The sequence below is a fragment of the Pangasianodon hypophthalmus genome, chromosome 2 (assembly GCF_027358585.1).
Source record: "Pangasianodon hypophthalmus isolate fPanHyp1 chromosome 2, fPanHyp1.pri, whole genome shotgun sequence".
NCBI lineage: Eukaryota > Metazoa > Chordata > Actinopteri > Siluriformes > Pangasiidae > Pangasianodon > Pangasianodon hypophthalmus.
Window position 1 is genome coordinate 29,749,584 of NC_069711.1, and position 16,656 is coordinate 29,766,239.

The following is a 16,656-nucleotide window of genomic DNA, read 5'->3' on the forward strand; positions in this document are numbered from 1 at the left end:
TATGACCTCGCCAAGAGATCGAGTATAGAAGGAGAACATAATCGGACCAAGTACTGAGCCTTGTGGGACACCTCCCCTGCCACGTCACCTGATATGACTGACCTTCCAGGTAGGAAGCAAACCATGAAGACTCATGACAGTGGACAAGAGAGTCTTGTGTTTCACTGTGTCAAACGATGCTGAAAGGTCGAGGAGGATGAGGACTGATGACAGTTTGGCTGATCTAGCAGCATGTAGCCTCTCAGTGACAGCCGAAAGGGCAATCTCTGTGGAATGCGCTGCTTTGAAGCCTGGATCTTGGAGGTTGTTCTGTGAGAGATAGAGAGTCAGTTGATTGTAGACAGCTCAAAAATGATCAAATGTAACTGAAAACACAAAATGCTGCAAGGCATGTAAATTACTTAACCTTAGAAATGCCTGAAATCTGTTTCGAAAGTAGTGTATAGGTATTAATGAAATACTATTCATATACAAACAAAAGATATGAAATAAAAAGATATGAAACAGATAACAAACCATGAATTTCATCCTATAGTTAACAAAAATAACAAAGCAAGTTAACATATGTAACATTTATTTAAATGTCAGTGAAATACACCTGCAGTGACTTAAAAAATATGTTCACATAAATGAGCAAAAAAAAAGTTTGTATGACTAGAAGGGAGGAAAAACTGGAACATGAAGACTACTGATAACACATTCTTATTAAAAGCAGTCATGATCTCCAATAAGAAAGAGAGAGAAAAAAAGAAAGAGAGAAGAAAAAAAAGACGTTAACAACCATGCTAGCAAACAGGAAGCTGATGTTTAGCCAAAACATTTAGCCCATCTTCTAAATTTTATCAAATTTTACATTTAATAAAAACCTTTTTAAACCTAAGGAACAACAACAAAATTGAAATTAACAACAGATTTGTGAAGGATGACAACCACAGTTTATGCATTTGTGTAAGCTAAATGTTAAGAAGCCTCATGAGGTGTTTTCTCATTTTAAGTTTAGCCATATATGACCTACTTATTCCCTGTTTACAACCAAGAAACATGTCCTCTCACTATGACTGCTTAGAGACTAGCAGCCTAGGGAATAAAGGAAGGTCCCTATAGGCTTCCGAGGCTACCTGTTTCCTGGATACATAGTTCCAACGTCATTTAACACTTTCTGCATTAGCTACAGTCACACTGTTAGTGTTTTTGTCCAGTATTAAGCTCAAATACAAAACAGGGACAGGGACAAATCACCAGCCAGGACACGGTTTAAGAGCGACAAGAGGATATTGATTCATGGCAAACTTTGGATTTGTAAATAAAAGGGAAACAGGAGCTGCTCTTCTGGCGCTCGGAGGTCATTAGGCCTGCTCACATGTCTGGACACAGGTGGCACTGAAGCATGGGAAATTATCTTGGGTGATATCTTTTTATTTTTCACAGCAACAGGAGAGGATTGAGAGCCTTTTTTTGGAAATGTCTCAGTTAGACATGTCAGTCCTGTAGCATTATGGAGCACAAGAATACAGAGAGCTCAGTGTATTGTGTGGAGTATGGAAATGGAAATGTGGCAAGTCCTGTCTCGCAGGTAAGTGCTTTATACCAACCTTAAACTACATGTATACTGGGGGTTAATATTTAAAAATCATTGTTTAGCACCTGATAGATTAGTTGCAAAAATAAAGCTGTACAATATATTCATTTTTGATATTGCAATATTATTGGCCTGATAATGAAGATACCATATGTCATATAATTCATTCATATGAATAATAACGTCTCAAAAATCATATTTCCTGTAGTCCTGCAGATCAATCTGATATGATCCATGTGTTTCTATGTGATCTATGTAATGAAGCATAATATTCACATTATGCAACTAACACAAAACTTTTTGGTGAAAATGTCAAAATTGAGTCAAAATGTCAAAGGGTTGAAACTAGTAATATAATGGTAATATAGTGCTTTGTCCGTATGTGTGGCTGTAGTTCTAACTGTAATCTAATACACCTGAAAATAATCATTTAGAACGCAAAATATTTTGAATTTTAAAGGTGTGAAATATTTTTTAGGAACAGGTTTGAAAACATACACAGCATTCTTATCTTTTCACAAACATGGCATTTACCCTTCCACCTTATCCATCTTATCTTGAAGAGTTTCTTTTGATTACTTACTGAATGTGTATAATTATAGTTTAAACTCAGGAAGATAATGCAGGAAGATAAACCTCAGGGAAGAGTGTTGGTTAAGCAGCTCTTTTCGTGTCAAAAGTAATCTGTAATGAGGAAACTGTAATTTTATAAAGTTTCATAATCTGCAACTGTGGTTGTAAGTTTCACAAGAACAATCCCCCTATTATTCATGTTGCAATTACAAGGTTTATGTACTGAAAGTTAGTCACGTTGCCTACAGAGCATATGATGTCTTTTGTACACTTTTCTGGTCACCTGCTTCAGAATGTTGAAGGTTGGATTCTGATTGGCTCTCCTCACTTCTCTTCAAATCTCTTCAAAGGGCCTCATTTATCCTTTAGTAAAGTTGTGTGTAAATGTCTTAATAGCCAAACCGAACTAAAAATTCCCACTAGATTTACCAAAGTTTCAGTCACACTGATTTTCTTTGCACTCGCATAACTATTTACGAATAAATCTGTGCATATAAACCATATCATTGCCAAAGCATACAAATACAACTTTTGACTGAAACTTTTCAGTATTGTAACATGTTAATGGGCGAAGCTAATTACATGGAGGCAAATTTCCAAAACAGATGACTCAAACAAAAACATTTGACGCACAGCTATGTGGTTTCATAGCTGTTGAATTGAAGCTGCACAAAAGACTGATTATCATTTTTTTGGTTTATATCACTTTATGAAAAACTCTGCCCAGATCTGTGCTGTAATATGTTACTCACCTATCTACAGGAAGGCTCTGATAATATCCTGATGCCAACATTCACATATAAGATGGTCTCACAGCGGACTATTGCCCTGATCGTCATCTTCATCCTCCTGATCCTGGCTGGAGGTTCAGCCTTGGCCTGGTACTTTCTAGGTAAAATAGAAAAATGAGATTGGAATGGATGGAAAATGGCATTAAATTAAGTCACTATATTAATGAACTAATAAATGGACTCAAGCGGAGTCTACACTAACACATCTTTACAGTGAGTATAATTATATTCATTAATTTAACTTTGTAGAAGTTCACTCCTCTCCTCTCCTCTCTCTCTCTCTCTCTGTTTAGAGTACAGAGTGTGGGCATTAGAGATGAGAGTGGAACAGCAGTATATAGGCCAGATCTCTATCCTGAACAGGAACTTCTCCAGCGCTCTCTCTTCACACACCAGTCGAGTGTTCCGGGAAGAGGCGCGCACCGTGGAGGCCATGGTCAGAACCTGTTTCCACTTTCACAGTGGAATCAAACCTGTTCCTGGAAATCTACAATACTACAGGATTCAGTTCCAATCCTTTTCCATCAGAACTGATCAAGCTGATCCTGTATACTAGAAAGAAGATAGAGCTCCAGGAACAGGGTTGGTGTTCACTGCTTTTGTAGCAAAAACCGAAAAATTTCAGTCCTTGACCTGATCAAGCAATTTTTGTTCATCTTTGTCTCTGATCAGTTGCCTTTGGGACTGCGATTATATGGATGTGTATCTAATTGGAATTAGGGTTACAGGTATCTGTGTTTTTTTTTTTTTTGAGAAGAAAGAGTATTTACTCTCTACTAGGCTGCAACAGAGTGTAACATTCAGCATTCTAAAGATTGTGGCCAGAAAAGTGCAAAAGAACAAAAGATATCAGATACTCTGTATCCCATTGGTGGAGTGTCTAAGGCTAAGATTGAAATTCCAACTGGAATTGAATTAATTAAGTAAGGGATAAAACATGACATGCTTTTATATGAAAATAATCTAATATAGGGAGGTGTGATGTGGCCCAACTTTGATTATCTTTCCAATAACAGTACAGTTTGAAGTGTTTTATTTCCCTTATACCACAGCAATTTGCCAATGAATACAATTTGAAATTGATTAATAATGAACGTCACTTTTTCACGCATTTATAGTTACATTTAATGTTGTGGAACCTCCACAGAATAAGTTCGTTTTTCTAGACACTGGAGCCTCTTTCCAAAAATGTAAAAGAAACGTCTCCTCACAGAAAACTTCACCATATTAACTGTTTATGTGGAGCGTCCACCAAACATGTCCCTGTTAATGAGCTGTTACTCTACAAACAATAAATATATTAGAATGTGCAAATTAAATATACCTCTGATTTGCCTTGTTATTTCCACGCAGTAGTCCAATATGTCATTGTTATTAGAAGACCTGTTGATGCATCTCATTAATTCTTGCAGTTAGAGAAGCTTGTGAAGTCCTCTGACATATCTCGCTATTTCAAATCCACCACCGTGTTTGGTTTTAGGTAAGAATGGCTTACACATTTCCTATGTTTTCAACACATTATCCTTGATAAACGCATTTTTACCATTGGAAAATGCTGTTTCCACAGCGAAGGCAGTGTAGTGGCGCACTTCTGGCTCATCCTGTCCCTCCCTGAGAGTCATGCTGGGAAGGTCACCATGCAGAAGGTCAATGAGAGCTTACTGGGAACCCTGCAGAGCTTCAGAGAGACAGGTGTTAAGGATACAGTGAGCTTGGAGGGATACCTGCTTCTTCTGTCTTCATTCTCCATATCAGGTAAGAGCGTAAAAATATTGCAAACTCCACCCCAAACTCCACTGCAGTATCATTCAGATGTTCGACTTTTATTGCAACTCATATGCCAAAGCCTGTTTTTTTAAAGTTGTGTTTTGTTCATTTTCATTTGTTTTGCTTTTACAGAAACCCAGCCCAAAGTTATAGATTTTTTGCAAGCCTCATTTGGTACGGCATTTTCAATTCTGTTTTCTGCCATTCTGTTTCACGCATGTCTGATCTAATACGGACAAAGAGCAGTGCCTCAACATTTACACAGTCTGTGTTTTTTTTCTCATTTAAGCCTGCCTGGGGATATATGTGTACCTGCCTGTAATGCTGCTATGGTGTTGGGTTCCATGAGCATCTCTTTCATCTGTCTCTATCCTCTTGAGTTTTGATTTCCATATGTCTCTACTTGTCTTAGCATCTGTAATTATTACCCTATCCAGCTCTCTGTTTCAATTCAGTTCAATGTGATTTGAGTAATTTGATTTGACTCATTCTTATTCAATTCAATTCAGCAAGATATATTGGCATGAAATGTATAAAATGTATATTTGAACATTATAGAGTCTGTCTCCTCTGTCTCTTAGATTGTTACCGGTACCAGTCAGTGTCCTGCAGTGCTCCTGTTGTTCTAAAGGGGCCGAACACTCAGCGCTCGTCGTGTCTATGGCACCTGAAAGCCCCTGAGGGCTCCCAGTTGGAGCTGAGGGTGGAATGGCTGCTACCTGAGTGCCGAGACCGCCTGGCCATCTATGACTCTCTTGCTCCTGCTGACTCCACACTCATCACCTCGTGAGTCTTACATCCATTTCTGAAAGTTCCTGTATTAAAAACACACAAATATACAAATTAAATAGGAACTATATTATCATCTGAATCACTTCTAAGGTTCAGTTATGCTTTCAAACTTTGAGCCTTAGCTCGTGATGCTTGGGTGGAGTGATATCAAACTAAGCAATTAAGTGATTCCAGCTTCATTCATACATTCATTTAACTATTCAAGAAATGTGTTAACCCACCTCAGACAACATCTCATTTTTACAAGGTTTCGTGGCTGACAGTGGTTTCACAGCTGACAGTAGCTGCATTCTGCTGTTAAATGAATAGCAGAGTTGAGTAGTTTAGCATAGAATTAGCTAATACACAAAAGGTAGTTAACTAGCATCCATGCTAATTGCATAGGACACCTAAAATGTTTTTTTATTAATAATTTACTTTCAATCTGGGTTGCACTTTCAAAGTGAACTCATCAGTCAATATCATAATATCATAGAAAATCAAGAAAAAAGCATCTTCCCATGATCTACAGACAATTTGGATGATGCAACTTCCTTTTGAATATGTGACTTTATATTATTTATATTATTGTGTAGGGGTATATTATATATTATGTGTTCAGGTGATAGGGCGGAGGTGATGTTGTTGGAATAAAATGTATTTTTTTCAGATGACTCAGAATGTTTCGGGTTTCAATGTTTCATTAGATGTTTAATGGATTCACTCATTAATTCAAAAATGTTAATGAAACCTTCACGTAGGTCATTGAGAAGGACACTTTACCTCTGTTTAAAATGTATTTTGTCTTTACTTTACATACATATTAGTAAAAGTAATATCAGTGGGACACAAATGGCACCCCAAATGTGCAATCGTAATTATAGTGTCAGAAACCAAATTAGCAAATCTGTTAGAGTTTGTCTAATGGCTCAGTGTGGTTTGAGGCACAGTAACTAGAGACATGTCTTGATTACTACTAATATGTAATTAAAGCAACATTATATTAATAGTAAAGACAAAAAATATTTTTCTTCTTCTTTTTTTTTTTTTTTTTAAGTATTACCTTTCTCTTTAAGTATCTGACTCCCAACCTTTTCCTGAAAAACTGTACATTAATGTTTCTCTCATTTCTTTATTATATTATTCCTTCCCCATCCCTTTCCTCTTCCGTTCTTCAATTCTCCCACTATTCTTCTCTCTCCACTCCCTCTCTCTCAGTCTGTATGGCTGTAGTAGGCATGAGCAGGTGGTGCAGGTTTTATCCTCTGCTGATTGGATGACGGTGGTGTGGAAACAGGGCCAATACAACTATAAAGACCCGTTCTCTCTCTCCGCTCAGGCCTGGCCCAAGAAGAGTACGTCATTCACTTACTTTTATGTAAACAGAGAAAACATCATTTCATTGCTCAGATATAGTCCGTCTTTGGATGGATCTGGGTTATCCATCTTTATACTACTTCAGATTACTGACTGAAAGGGCACTGTACAGGAGTTTACATATTCTGTGGTAGAGATGATATCTTTCTCTTGTAGATTGCTCCTACAACATCAACTTGGACAGAAAGGAAGGTGTTCAAGGGAGCTTACGGACCCCGTTCTACCCCAGCTACTATCCACCTAATACCAATTGCACCTGGCAGTTCACTGTGAGTCACATAGAGCTGTATTAACCTAACTTTCAGGAACCTTGGATGGATAGACGAATGAGTGAATGGACATTGGAAATTAGAAACTGATGTGAAATATAGTCACAGGTGTAATGAGTGCAAACAATTTGGATTATTTTACACTATCAACATTTTTTCCCCAAAAAATGCTTTTAATGTAAACACAGCATGATTCCAGTAGGCACTATGGACTTGAAGCATTTAAAGAAATTAGAAATCACAAGTCTAATTGCTTTTACTTGTGTGTGCAATACTTTGCCCCACATCATTCTTATTACTGAGATCTCAGGATATAATGGTTTGCTTAGTTTAATTGCTACACTATCTAAAATCAGGATGACCCCTTACTGGTGATTGATTAATAAAACAGATAGATGGATTAGTTCCTTTAATATCATGCTGTCATTTTTTTATTTTAAATTGCTGTGTGTGTAGTTGCCGTCTTCAGAGTATGGACTGACCCTGGAGTTTGAGGGCTATGAGCTAGGCCGAGCCAGTTATAACCAGAACTGCACACAAGGCCAGTGGCTCATTCAGAACCGCAGGTGAGCTTTAAGTTTTAATACCTTAGGAATGTGTTTGATATGTTCTTGAAAAGATGAGTTGAGCAGTACATATAGTGCAGTGTATCAAGTTCATCATTGGCTTATCTCATTTTGTATGCTCTAATTCCTAGTCAACGTGAGTGTAAATTTCAACAACCTAAAAAGTCCTTGCAATTTAATAGCCTAATAAAATCAGTTATTCATATCTTGAATAAGTATAGCATAAATCAGAAAAAGATTAATTTTACATAATTTCTTCCATTAAAATCTGCCCTAATTTCTTTGCAACTTAGATGAATAAGGGCCATTGTTCCCAGTTAGAAAGAATAATATGTAAATGTGTGTCACCATTTTTACAGATTTCGTAGGAACCTTTACAGTTTAAACATTCTAAAAACCAAAGCAAACTAAATAAAATATCCCATGAATATGCCCATAACATTCAGAAATGTCCTTATGTTTAAATTGTTAGCTGGGTATTAGCGCTGAATGACAGTAAGAATGTTGCACTTTCAGGAAAGGCAATCTGGGGCAAAAAACATGTTTACAACACTAATCAGACAAATAAGCTAAAATGTTAACAGTAAAATTGTTCAATTTTAATAAACTAAATAGATGATGTGTATAGAGTACAATGTATCAAATGCAACAGACTCAAGTTACCTGATTCTGTCCCTTTTGATGTACCACACTTGCTCTCTATCATTTACTTATATAGAAACAAGCAACACCTGACACTAATTAATGATCACAGCAATGGAGCAACTAGAACAGGAAACAATAACCATATAAGGAAAGGCATACAGAATACAGTGTGTCAACTGGGACTGAATCAGTGCTGACATTTACCTGATTCTGTTCTTGTTGACATACCATGATCTGTGAGCTAGCGGTCCTTTCCTTATATGGTCATTGTTTCCTGTTGTAGTTGCTCTGTTGCCATAATCATAAGTTAGTGTCACCGGTTGCTTGTTTCCCTTACCTTGTTTATCTGTTTATCTCAGTTCATCATTTGCCTTTGTTGTGTGTCTGAACTCTAATGCTGTTTATTTCTGTTTTTAACTTTGCCTCCTGTAATAATTACCAGTATTGAATTTACTTATTAAAAATAAACACGCTTTAAGTATGCACAAGCAACTTGCATGTCTGTCTGTCATTATGTGTTTTTAATACTGATCTTATCTCCCAAATCTTTTCTGATGATGTCATATAGACAGAAATGCACTGAAACTTGGTGATGGTTAAATTACTTGTGTGGTGTGTGTACAGAATGTGTGGTACGAGGGCTCTGCAGCCGTACGCTGAGCGGCTCTACCTCCATTCCTCCACCACCACCGTTTCCATGACGTCAGAGGTGTCACTCACAGGGCCCGGCCTCCAAGTCCACTACAGTATCTTCAACCAATCAGATCGTTAGTTCTCTTGGCAATCATACACACACACACACACACACACACACTCACACACACACACACACACACACATATCTGGACTCTGGACATAGAGATGTGGTGTCGTTGTAGATCTGTGTGTGATTGTTGGTGTGTGTGTGTGTGTGTGTGTGTGTGTGTGTGTTCAGCCTGTCCTGGTCAGTTCCTGTGCAGTGTCAATGGCCTGTGTGTGTCAGCGTGTGATGGGATCTCAGACTGTCCTAATGGTCTGGATGAGAGAAACTGTGGTAAGAGTTCAATTGCTGTGGAAATTGGTTTTATTACAAAGTTTATGTCTGTACTTTAGCCGTGGTGATGTGTCTGATGAACTTACACTTAGTGAAACTTTTAAAATTAGAATTAGGTTTAACAAACGTACAAACAAACAAAACACAAAGTACAAACAAAAATGCACCATAGCCACAGTTTTCGGTACTAGCTCTGAATGACAGTAAGAATGTTGCACTTTCAGAAAAGGTCATTTGTGTCAAAAAAAACATGATTACAACACTAATCAGACAAATAAGCTGAAATGTTAACAGTTTATTTTATTAACTTAGACTTAGTGAAACTTTTAAAATTACGACTAAATTTTGGTCACAGTTTGGTTGAAAATGGACAGAAATGACACTTAACAACATTAAAACATTATACATTGTGAATCATTTATATCATAATTACCAAAATGGTTAGGGTAAGAAATTATTGAGAATCTTAACGAATATTTTAAATAAGTGCTCACAAAATAATATTAAAATAAATTGTATTTTAATTGCAGTTATTAGAATCTATTGTTGCCAAATATGAAGTTACAGATACAGTTGGGGTCATAAGTTTACTTACGCCTTGCAGAATCTGCAAAATGTTAATAATTTTTAAAAAAAAATAAGATTTGCATTTGGTTTTTTTATTTAGTACCACCCTGATTAAGCTAATGATTCTTAATACTCCGTGTTGTTACCTGGATGATCAACGACAGATTTTATGTTTTGTGATAGTTGTTCAGAATCAGCTAAATCAAGCAATGGATACAAAAAAAAGCATGTAAAATATGATTAAGCACAATCAGGGTCATAATAAATAGTTTCAAAAGCTGGGGCTATCAAACACCAATTTCAAAACAACAAGCTGGTTAGAAGACTTCCTGAGAGCATCTCTCAAAATGCAGTGCCTGAACTTTGCCAAGGATCATTGAAACTGTTAGATGAGACCAAAATAAATGTTTAGGCCATAAACAGCATCAGCATGTTGATGAAAAAAGGGGCTATTATGCATGGAAAATCCCCCATGGTGATTCAATACTGCCAAATAAATCAATGGTAGGGGTGCCAATAATTTTTAAACCAGTTTCGCAGAAAGAATAGGAGAACTACATTTAAAAAGAAACAGCATCTTGATAAATTTTAAGTTCAAAAAAATATTTATGTTGTTGCTCATTTTCATGAAGTAATATGATGTATATGTTTGTGTCACAGTGTGTATTGCTCAGTACCGCTGTCTCGGGGACAGTCAGTGTGTAGATAACTACAAGCTGTGTGACCAGCATCAGGACTGCACTGACGGGAGCGATGAAGAGAACTGCACGTTGGGTATGATGCACAAACACACACTGTGGCTACATAAAGTGAAATGAATATTTAAATGAAAAACGCAATTGGCAATACATACAGAGGAAACCTCGCTGATGAATATTAGACCTTGTTATGTGCTTGTGTGTATGTGTAGGAGTTCCTTGTACTGATAGGACCTACATGTGTGCTGATGGCACTTGTTTGAAAAAGCAGAACCCTGCTTGTGATTTTATCACAGACTGTCCTGATGCTTCTGATGAGAAAAATTGCGGTGAGACTCCTTTTTAATAAAAATAAATAAATAAATAAATAAAATTATACTCTGTGTACAGTAATCAAATGCTTAAAATGTTTGTCTAAACCTTTCCATTAATTCCACCAAAGAATGCCAGAATCTATGAATACGCACAAATGTACAATTTGGAAGTGCATCTTTTGGCTTTTCCAAATAGTTCTCACCAAACATTAAACATAAACTTGACTCATTTCCATTGAGTCACTTTGCTTCAGTAACTATAAACTACTATATTCCTACAGATTGCGGTCTGCGCCAGTTCAGTACACGAGTGGTGGGTGGAGTCGATGCAATGGAGGGGGAGTGGCCATGGCAGGCCAGCCTGCAGATCAGTGGACAGCATATCTGTGGTGGAGCCTTAATCTCCACCCAGTGGGTGGTGTCTGCAGCACACTGCTTCAACGATGATCGGTGAGTAAAACATGCTGTGTGGTGAACGATAATGCTAAAATATTAACATAAATTACAGTAAAAGAGAAAACAGAATATAAATTTGCTCTGAAAGTGAGCTTGTTATGTAAACCACCAAAAATCATTCAAAAATATGTAAATACAATCTGTTTTTTATGTAATTACAAAAAAGGTCACTGTACTATACTCACATAGTGAGTTTAAAGGCTATGAATTGGACATGAAGATACCAAATTTATCCATTTATACCCCTACCCCCAAGTCAACTATGATCAACACAATAAAATATATTGTTGCCTTCTTCTTCCTTCTGTCTCTTTTTGTTTTCATTTCTCTCTCAGTCTGTTCTCGCCTTCCATATGGACAGTGTATCTGGGTAAGCTGCGCCTGCGTACCTCCACTCAGACTGAGGAAGCTCTGCGTGTGACCCACATCCACCTGCACCAGTACTACGATGACGAGATCCAAGACTATGACTTGGCACTGCTCAGGCTTGAGAGACCCGTCTCGACAGGCACACTGGCACTGCCCGCCTGCCTGCCCGAGCCCACACACCAGCTGGAGCCCGGTCTGCTCTGCTGGGTCACGGGCTGGGGGGCACTCAGAGAAGGAGGTGAGGACACGCGTATACACACTTACATGAAGAGAAACTGGTAGAAGAAATGAATCATTAAGCTGAGTACTCTGACAACAGATTTAGAGTTCACAGAAGTTAGTTTACTTTGGTAACCTCCAAATTTACAGTAATGATATGAGTTTCATTTAAAAGTGACATTCATCTGAGATTCGTTTCAATCTGAAATTCATTTAATATGGGATTCATTTGATTTGAGATTCATTTCAATCTTAGATTCATTTGATCTGAGATTCATTTCAATCTGAGATTCATTTGATCTGAGATTCATTTCAATCTGAGATTCATTTAATCTGAGATTCATTTCAATCTGAGATTCATTTCCATCTGAGATTCATTTGTTCACCACTTTTTAATGCAACAATACTTTAAATTTGTGTATTATGTGTATACTGTACATGCAAATACACACTCACAATTCGGACACCATTCTCTTTTTTTTTTTCCACAGAAAATGCAAAAGTTTGAATCACCTCTGTATTGTCAATACCTCTATCTTACAATTTATCAAAAATATATGAAAACTGAGAGAAATCCAAAGTTGTTTGGTGGATAATTAAGAATTTTGTGGAAAATGGTGATAACTACTTGGTATATATATATATATATATATATATATATATATATATATATATATATATATATATATATATATATATATATATATATATATATATATATATATATATACCAAGTAGTCCACATTAATATATATATATATATTAATGTGGACTTTTATACTAAATGACAATTTTGTCATTTTATCCTTTATAGGTTCTTTATATATTTGTTTATTTCATATCATTATTTTTTATCATTTGTCTTTTTTTTAATTTATATAATTTATTTGATACTTATTATTAATTAATGATTTATTAATATATATTCCCCCAGGTGGAGTAAGCAACATCCTGCAGAAGGTTGATGTGCGGTTGGTCAGCGAGGAGGCTTGCATCCGTTCCTACGGATACATTATCACTCCCAGAATGCTGTGCGCTGGTTATCGGGGTGGGGGAAAAGACGCATGTCAGGTAGGATGCCTGCTGAGACTAATGCTCCAGTCAGTGCTAGTTATCATGTAGGGTACCAACGAGCAGTTTCTCTTTATCTCTCATCCTCTATCTTCTCCTTCTTCTGTCACTCATTCAAGTTTATCCTCCACTTGTATTAGTTTTCAGATTAATGACTGTAAAACATTTTCAAATCCAAGTACTCCAAGTACTGCTGATAGTTATTGTGGAGAAAATAATACACATGTATAATGGGCTTTATTTTAATGCACACATACCAATCCAGTGTTGCTCATATTTGCTCTCTGTCTCCATCTCTCTCCTCAGGGGGACTCTGGAGGCCCGCTGGTTTGTCAGGAGCGGTCCGGTCGCTGGTTTTTGGCCGGTGTAGTGAGTTGGGGCCGTGGCTGTGGCCGAGCTGATTATTACGGCGTTTACACGCGCATTACCAAACTCTCTCCCTGGATCAAACAACTCATCGCATCCTGACAAGCTGGACACACTGATCCTATTCTCAGCCAGGAGCTGCTATCAGCTATTCCTCATCCCTCTGCTGCATGGACTAGAGGGGGTATGTGGGTTTAAGTTCAGAGGAGGAACTGGTATGAACTCTAGAAGAGTCGATGGACTGCTATGGAAGATGTGTAGATTACTGCACTGCAAAAAGTGAAAATATCTTGAATATAGTCAAATTTATCCAGTATTACCTATTACAAGATTGCAATAAACCAAATATAAGATTATTAAACCTGTTTCTAGGCTTTTTTTTTTTTTTTTTTTTTTTTTTTGCTAATTTCAAGCCTGAAATAGTCTTGTTCTTTTGGTAGATATGGTAATTTTTCTAATTTAAGCATTTATTTCTAGAAAGAAGCAAAAACACCTGGTAATAGAATAAGAAAATTTAAAGCATTTATTAGATATTATAAAATAATAATAATAATAGTAATAATAGATAAATTAGATAACTATTAGATACATACACATATATTCAAGATATTTTCACTTACTATAATATTTTTTGCAGTGTAGATCTGATCTAAAGTGTGTGTCGTAGACTTTAAGATCAAGAAAAGAAAGAAACACTCTAAAATGGGAGATATAGAGGAGTATTTTGAGCCTTGGACAACTCACCATCAAGGTGATGGAAATATTAAAGACTGGCAATTCTGCTAAAGAGAAACTTTCACTATGGTTTCGGTTTTGTCCACCATTTAACAAAACCACATACATATTTTGAAAGAAAATGTCTAATTGTTGCACAAAACCTTCATTTTTTAAGTGACTGTCCATCATGTTTGCTGAAAAGTATATATTTTGGATATATTTTGGCATGAGCATTTGGCATGAGTGTCTTTCATTATAGGTTAAAAATTTGTAGACCTGCATCTCTAAATATCTCTCTAAATATAAATATATATTTATATATGAATTTTAAAACAATTTAAAACTGCAGAAAGTCTAACAAATGTGAACAAGACATCAGAAAATAGCATTTTTCCAGAATAGTCTATTGAAAATATATTTAATTAAATATAAAATAGTCTATTAGATATATTTTAAATGCTGATGTTTTTTATATGAGCAAATAACTTCAAGCGCACAAGCACACTTGTACAAATAAAAGCAGTCAAGCAGATGTTTGTAGAAATATCACATGTATAAGTGTTAAACCCCATCTTTTCCATTTTGAATTGAAATTTCCTCTACTATGATGCCCTTGAAGTGACCTTCACTGTTTAATATGGATGTATTACCCTAGCTTATAAATTTATAAACTGCCTGCATGATGGAAATCCAGTCTAACCCTAAAAAATGATTAAATCATTTCTGAGGAATTAATTAAAATGTGAAAACATTCACTGCAGAGGTTTTTAAGAAACAGGTGGAACTAAAAATCCTTTTGGGAAAACCTAAGTTAATATTTGTCCTCTGCCTGGCACTTGAATCAATATTTATTAGCATATAAAATGTCAAAAAGATTAACTCCGTTTGACTTTTTTATGTACAAATGTGATTGTGTGCTTGAAAAAAAGTCAGGAAGTGTAATGTTCAATATCAAGATACCACAATGACATTTCGGTGTTGTTTTTGTAGACCTGATTTCACCTTTATTTACTTTTCATATCTTATCCTGTAATTCAGTTCTGCATCGCCTCTCACTGTAGGTTTGAGAGGCATTTTTATCGCATTTATGACTCTCACTGAACAGTTTGAACATCTGGAGTCTGGTCTGAGTAAAACTGAGCATTTTTCTGTTCCCATATTCATCAACCACTAAAGTCTGTAAACTTACTGACGTCATCTTGTCTTCTTGTTGCATTTTCATGTCCGTGTATTTACTTAATTACTTGCTGTGATACGTCTGGAATAATGCAGATCTCACCTTTTATTTATTATCCGCTCAGACTCTGTAGGATATTCCAACATTTTTTTATATTTGCATTCTTTTCCTAATAAAGTCATACATTGTTTTTCAGTGTTATTCCCTCACAGTTTTCTTGTCTACCAGTATGCTGGAAGAAATTCTTTTTTTGAAGCCACAATGAATGTCCATACATTTCAGCTTAGCCACAACTAGCTCTGGACAATTCTTTCAGTTCTTTTTTTTTTAATACTTCCCACATACCGTCTCCAGTTGTCACGCAAATATGGAAATAGCGATGTCCCTGTAACCTACTATACAGAAATACTTTCATTCTCAGACCAAGTCAGCAAGTTGGAAGCACACAATTGTATAGAATGTCTTTGTATGCTGTATCATTACAATTTCCATTCACTGGAACTAAGAGGCCCAAACCTGTTCCAACATTCCAATGGCCATGTACACAAAGTGAGCTCCATGAATACATGGTTTGCCAAGATTGGGGTGGAAGAACTCGAGTGACCTGCACAGAGCCCTGACCTCAACCCCACTGAACATATTTGGGATGAATTTTAACATCGACTGCACCCCAGGCCTCCTCACCCTACATCAGTGCCTGACCTCACTAATGCTCTTGTGGCTGAATGGACACAAATCCCCACAGCCACACTCCAAAATCTAGTGGAAAGCCTTCCCAGAAGAGTGGAGGTTATTATAACAGCAAAGTGAGGACTAAATCTGGAATGAGATGTTCAACAAGCACACATGGGTGTAACTGTCAGGTGTCCATAGACTTTTGGCCCTATAATGTACATGAGTGTTTATGAGGGAAATAGACACTGTGTAAAATGTGAAGTACTTGTGAGATTGCTAGACAAATTAGTTTGCAGTAATGTTAGCCAATCGTTTTATTCTTAGATACCCCACATTAGCTGCATTTTTAATGCATGCTTTTACAGTAATGACAATCCTCAAAGTAATCCTCAAAGACATTTATGATCATTAGACAGAAAAGGAAGGAATGCAGAAAAGGAAGTCTTGCATTTAATGACAAAACACAAACTACAAAACCCTGAGCAACTTTTTTTTATCTTGAAAAAAGTAGGCCACTTGTTTAGGCAGCAGTTTATATTTACAGGACTATATTAGGTGTGAAGAAGAGCTAAAGAGCACTAATTTATTGCATTAACATGACTTTTTTTTTAAATATGTTGTTCGAATTGTTTGTTCTGTAGCAGATTTCTAGGAGT

At 36.4% G+C, this 16,656-nt stretch overlaps 1 protein-coding gene and 1 long non-coding RNA gene across 3 annotated transcripts; one reads left to right on the forward strand and one right to left on the reverse strand.

The window, feature by feature from the left end:
* Window positions 1–170: 170 nt before the first annotated feature.
* On the reverse strand, window positions 171–4,627 carry LOC113538322 (uncharacterized). The gene is made up of 3 exons (XR_003403838.3): window positions 4,487–4,627; window positions 2,905–3,040; window positions 171–309 (listed from the first exon to the last, which is right to left on the reverse strand). It is a non-coding gene; the product is annotated as an uncharacterized LOC113538322 (long non-coding RNA).
* LOC113538293 (transmembrane protease serine 6) lies at window positions 1,193–15,526 on the forward strand. Of its 2 annotated transcripts, XM_026933237.3 has the most exons (18): window positions 1,196–1,573; window positions 2,915–3,044; window positions 3,237–3,379; window positions 4,356–4,423; window positions 4,511–4,698; window positions 4,843–4,884; window positions 5,292–5,496; window positions 6,700–6,836; window positions 7,015–7,127; window positions 7,584–7,693; window positions 8,963–9,105; window positions 9,273–9,371; window positions 10,599–10,712; window positions 10,849–10,965; window positions 11,232–11,400; window positions 11,742–12,013; window positions 12,929–13,065; window positions 13,372–15,526. In XM_026933237.3, the coding sequence occupies exons 1-18, from the start codon at window positions 1,496–1,498 to the stop codon at window positions 13,531–13,533; spliced, it is 2,427 nt and encodes an 808-aa protein (XP_026789038.3). In that variant the 5' UTR covers window positions 1,196–1,495; the 3' UTR covers window positions 13,534–15,526. The 2 variants fall into 2 exon arrangements, with proteins under 2 accessions (XP_053085927.1, XP_026789038.3); XM_053229952.1 differs by lacking the exon at window positions 4,843–4,884 and having other exon boundaries at window positions 1,193–1,573.
* Window positions 15,527–16,656: the final 1,130 nt, after the last annotated feature.

Bases quoted from the DNA above. Each gene is read 5' to 3' on its own strand.
- LOC113538293 (XM_026933237.3), top strand. From the start codon at position 1,496: ATGGAGCACAAGAATACAGAGAGCTCAGTGTATTGTGTGGAGTATGGA. The intron at 1,574-2,914 runs GTAAGTGCTTTA...ACCTATCTACAG, and splicing joins TGGCAAGTCCTGTCTCGCAG to GAAGGCTCTGATAATATCCT. The intron at 7,128-7,583 runs GTGAGTCACATA...CTGTGTGTGTAG, and splicing joins ATTGCACCTGGCAGTTCACT to TTGCCGTCTTCAGAGTATGG.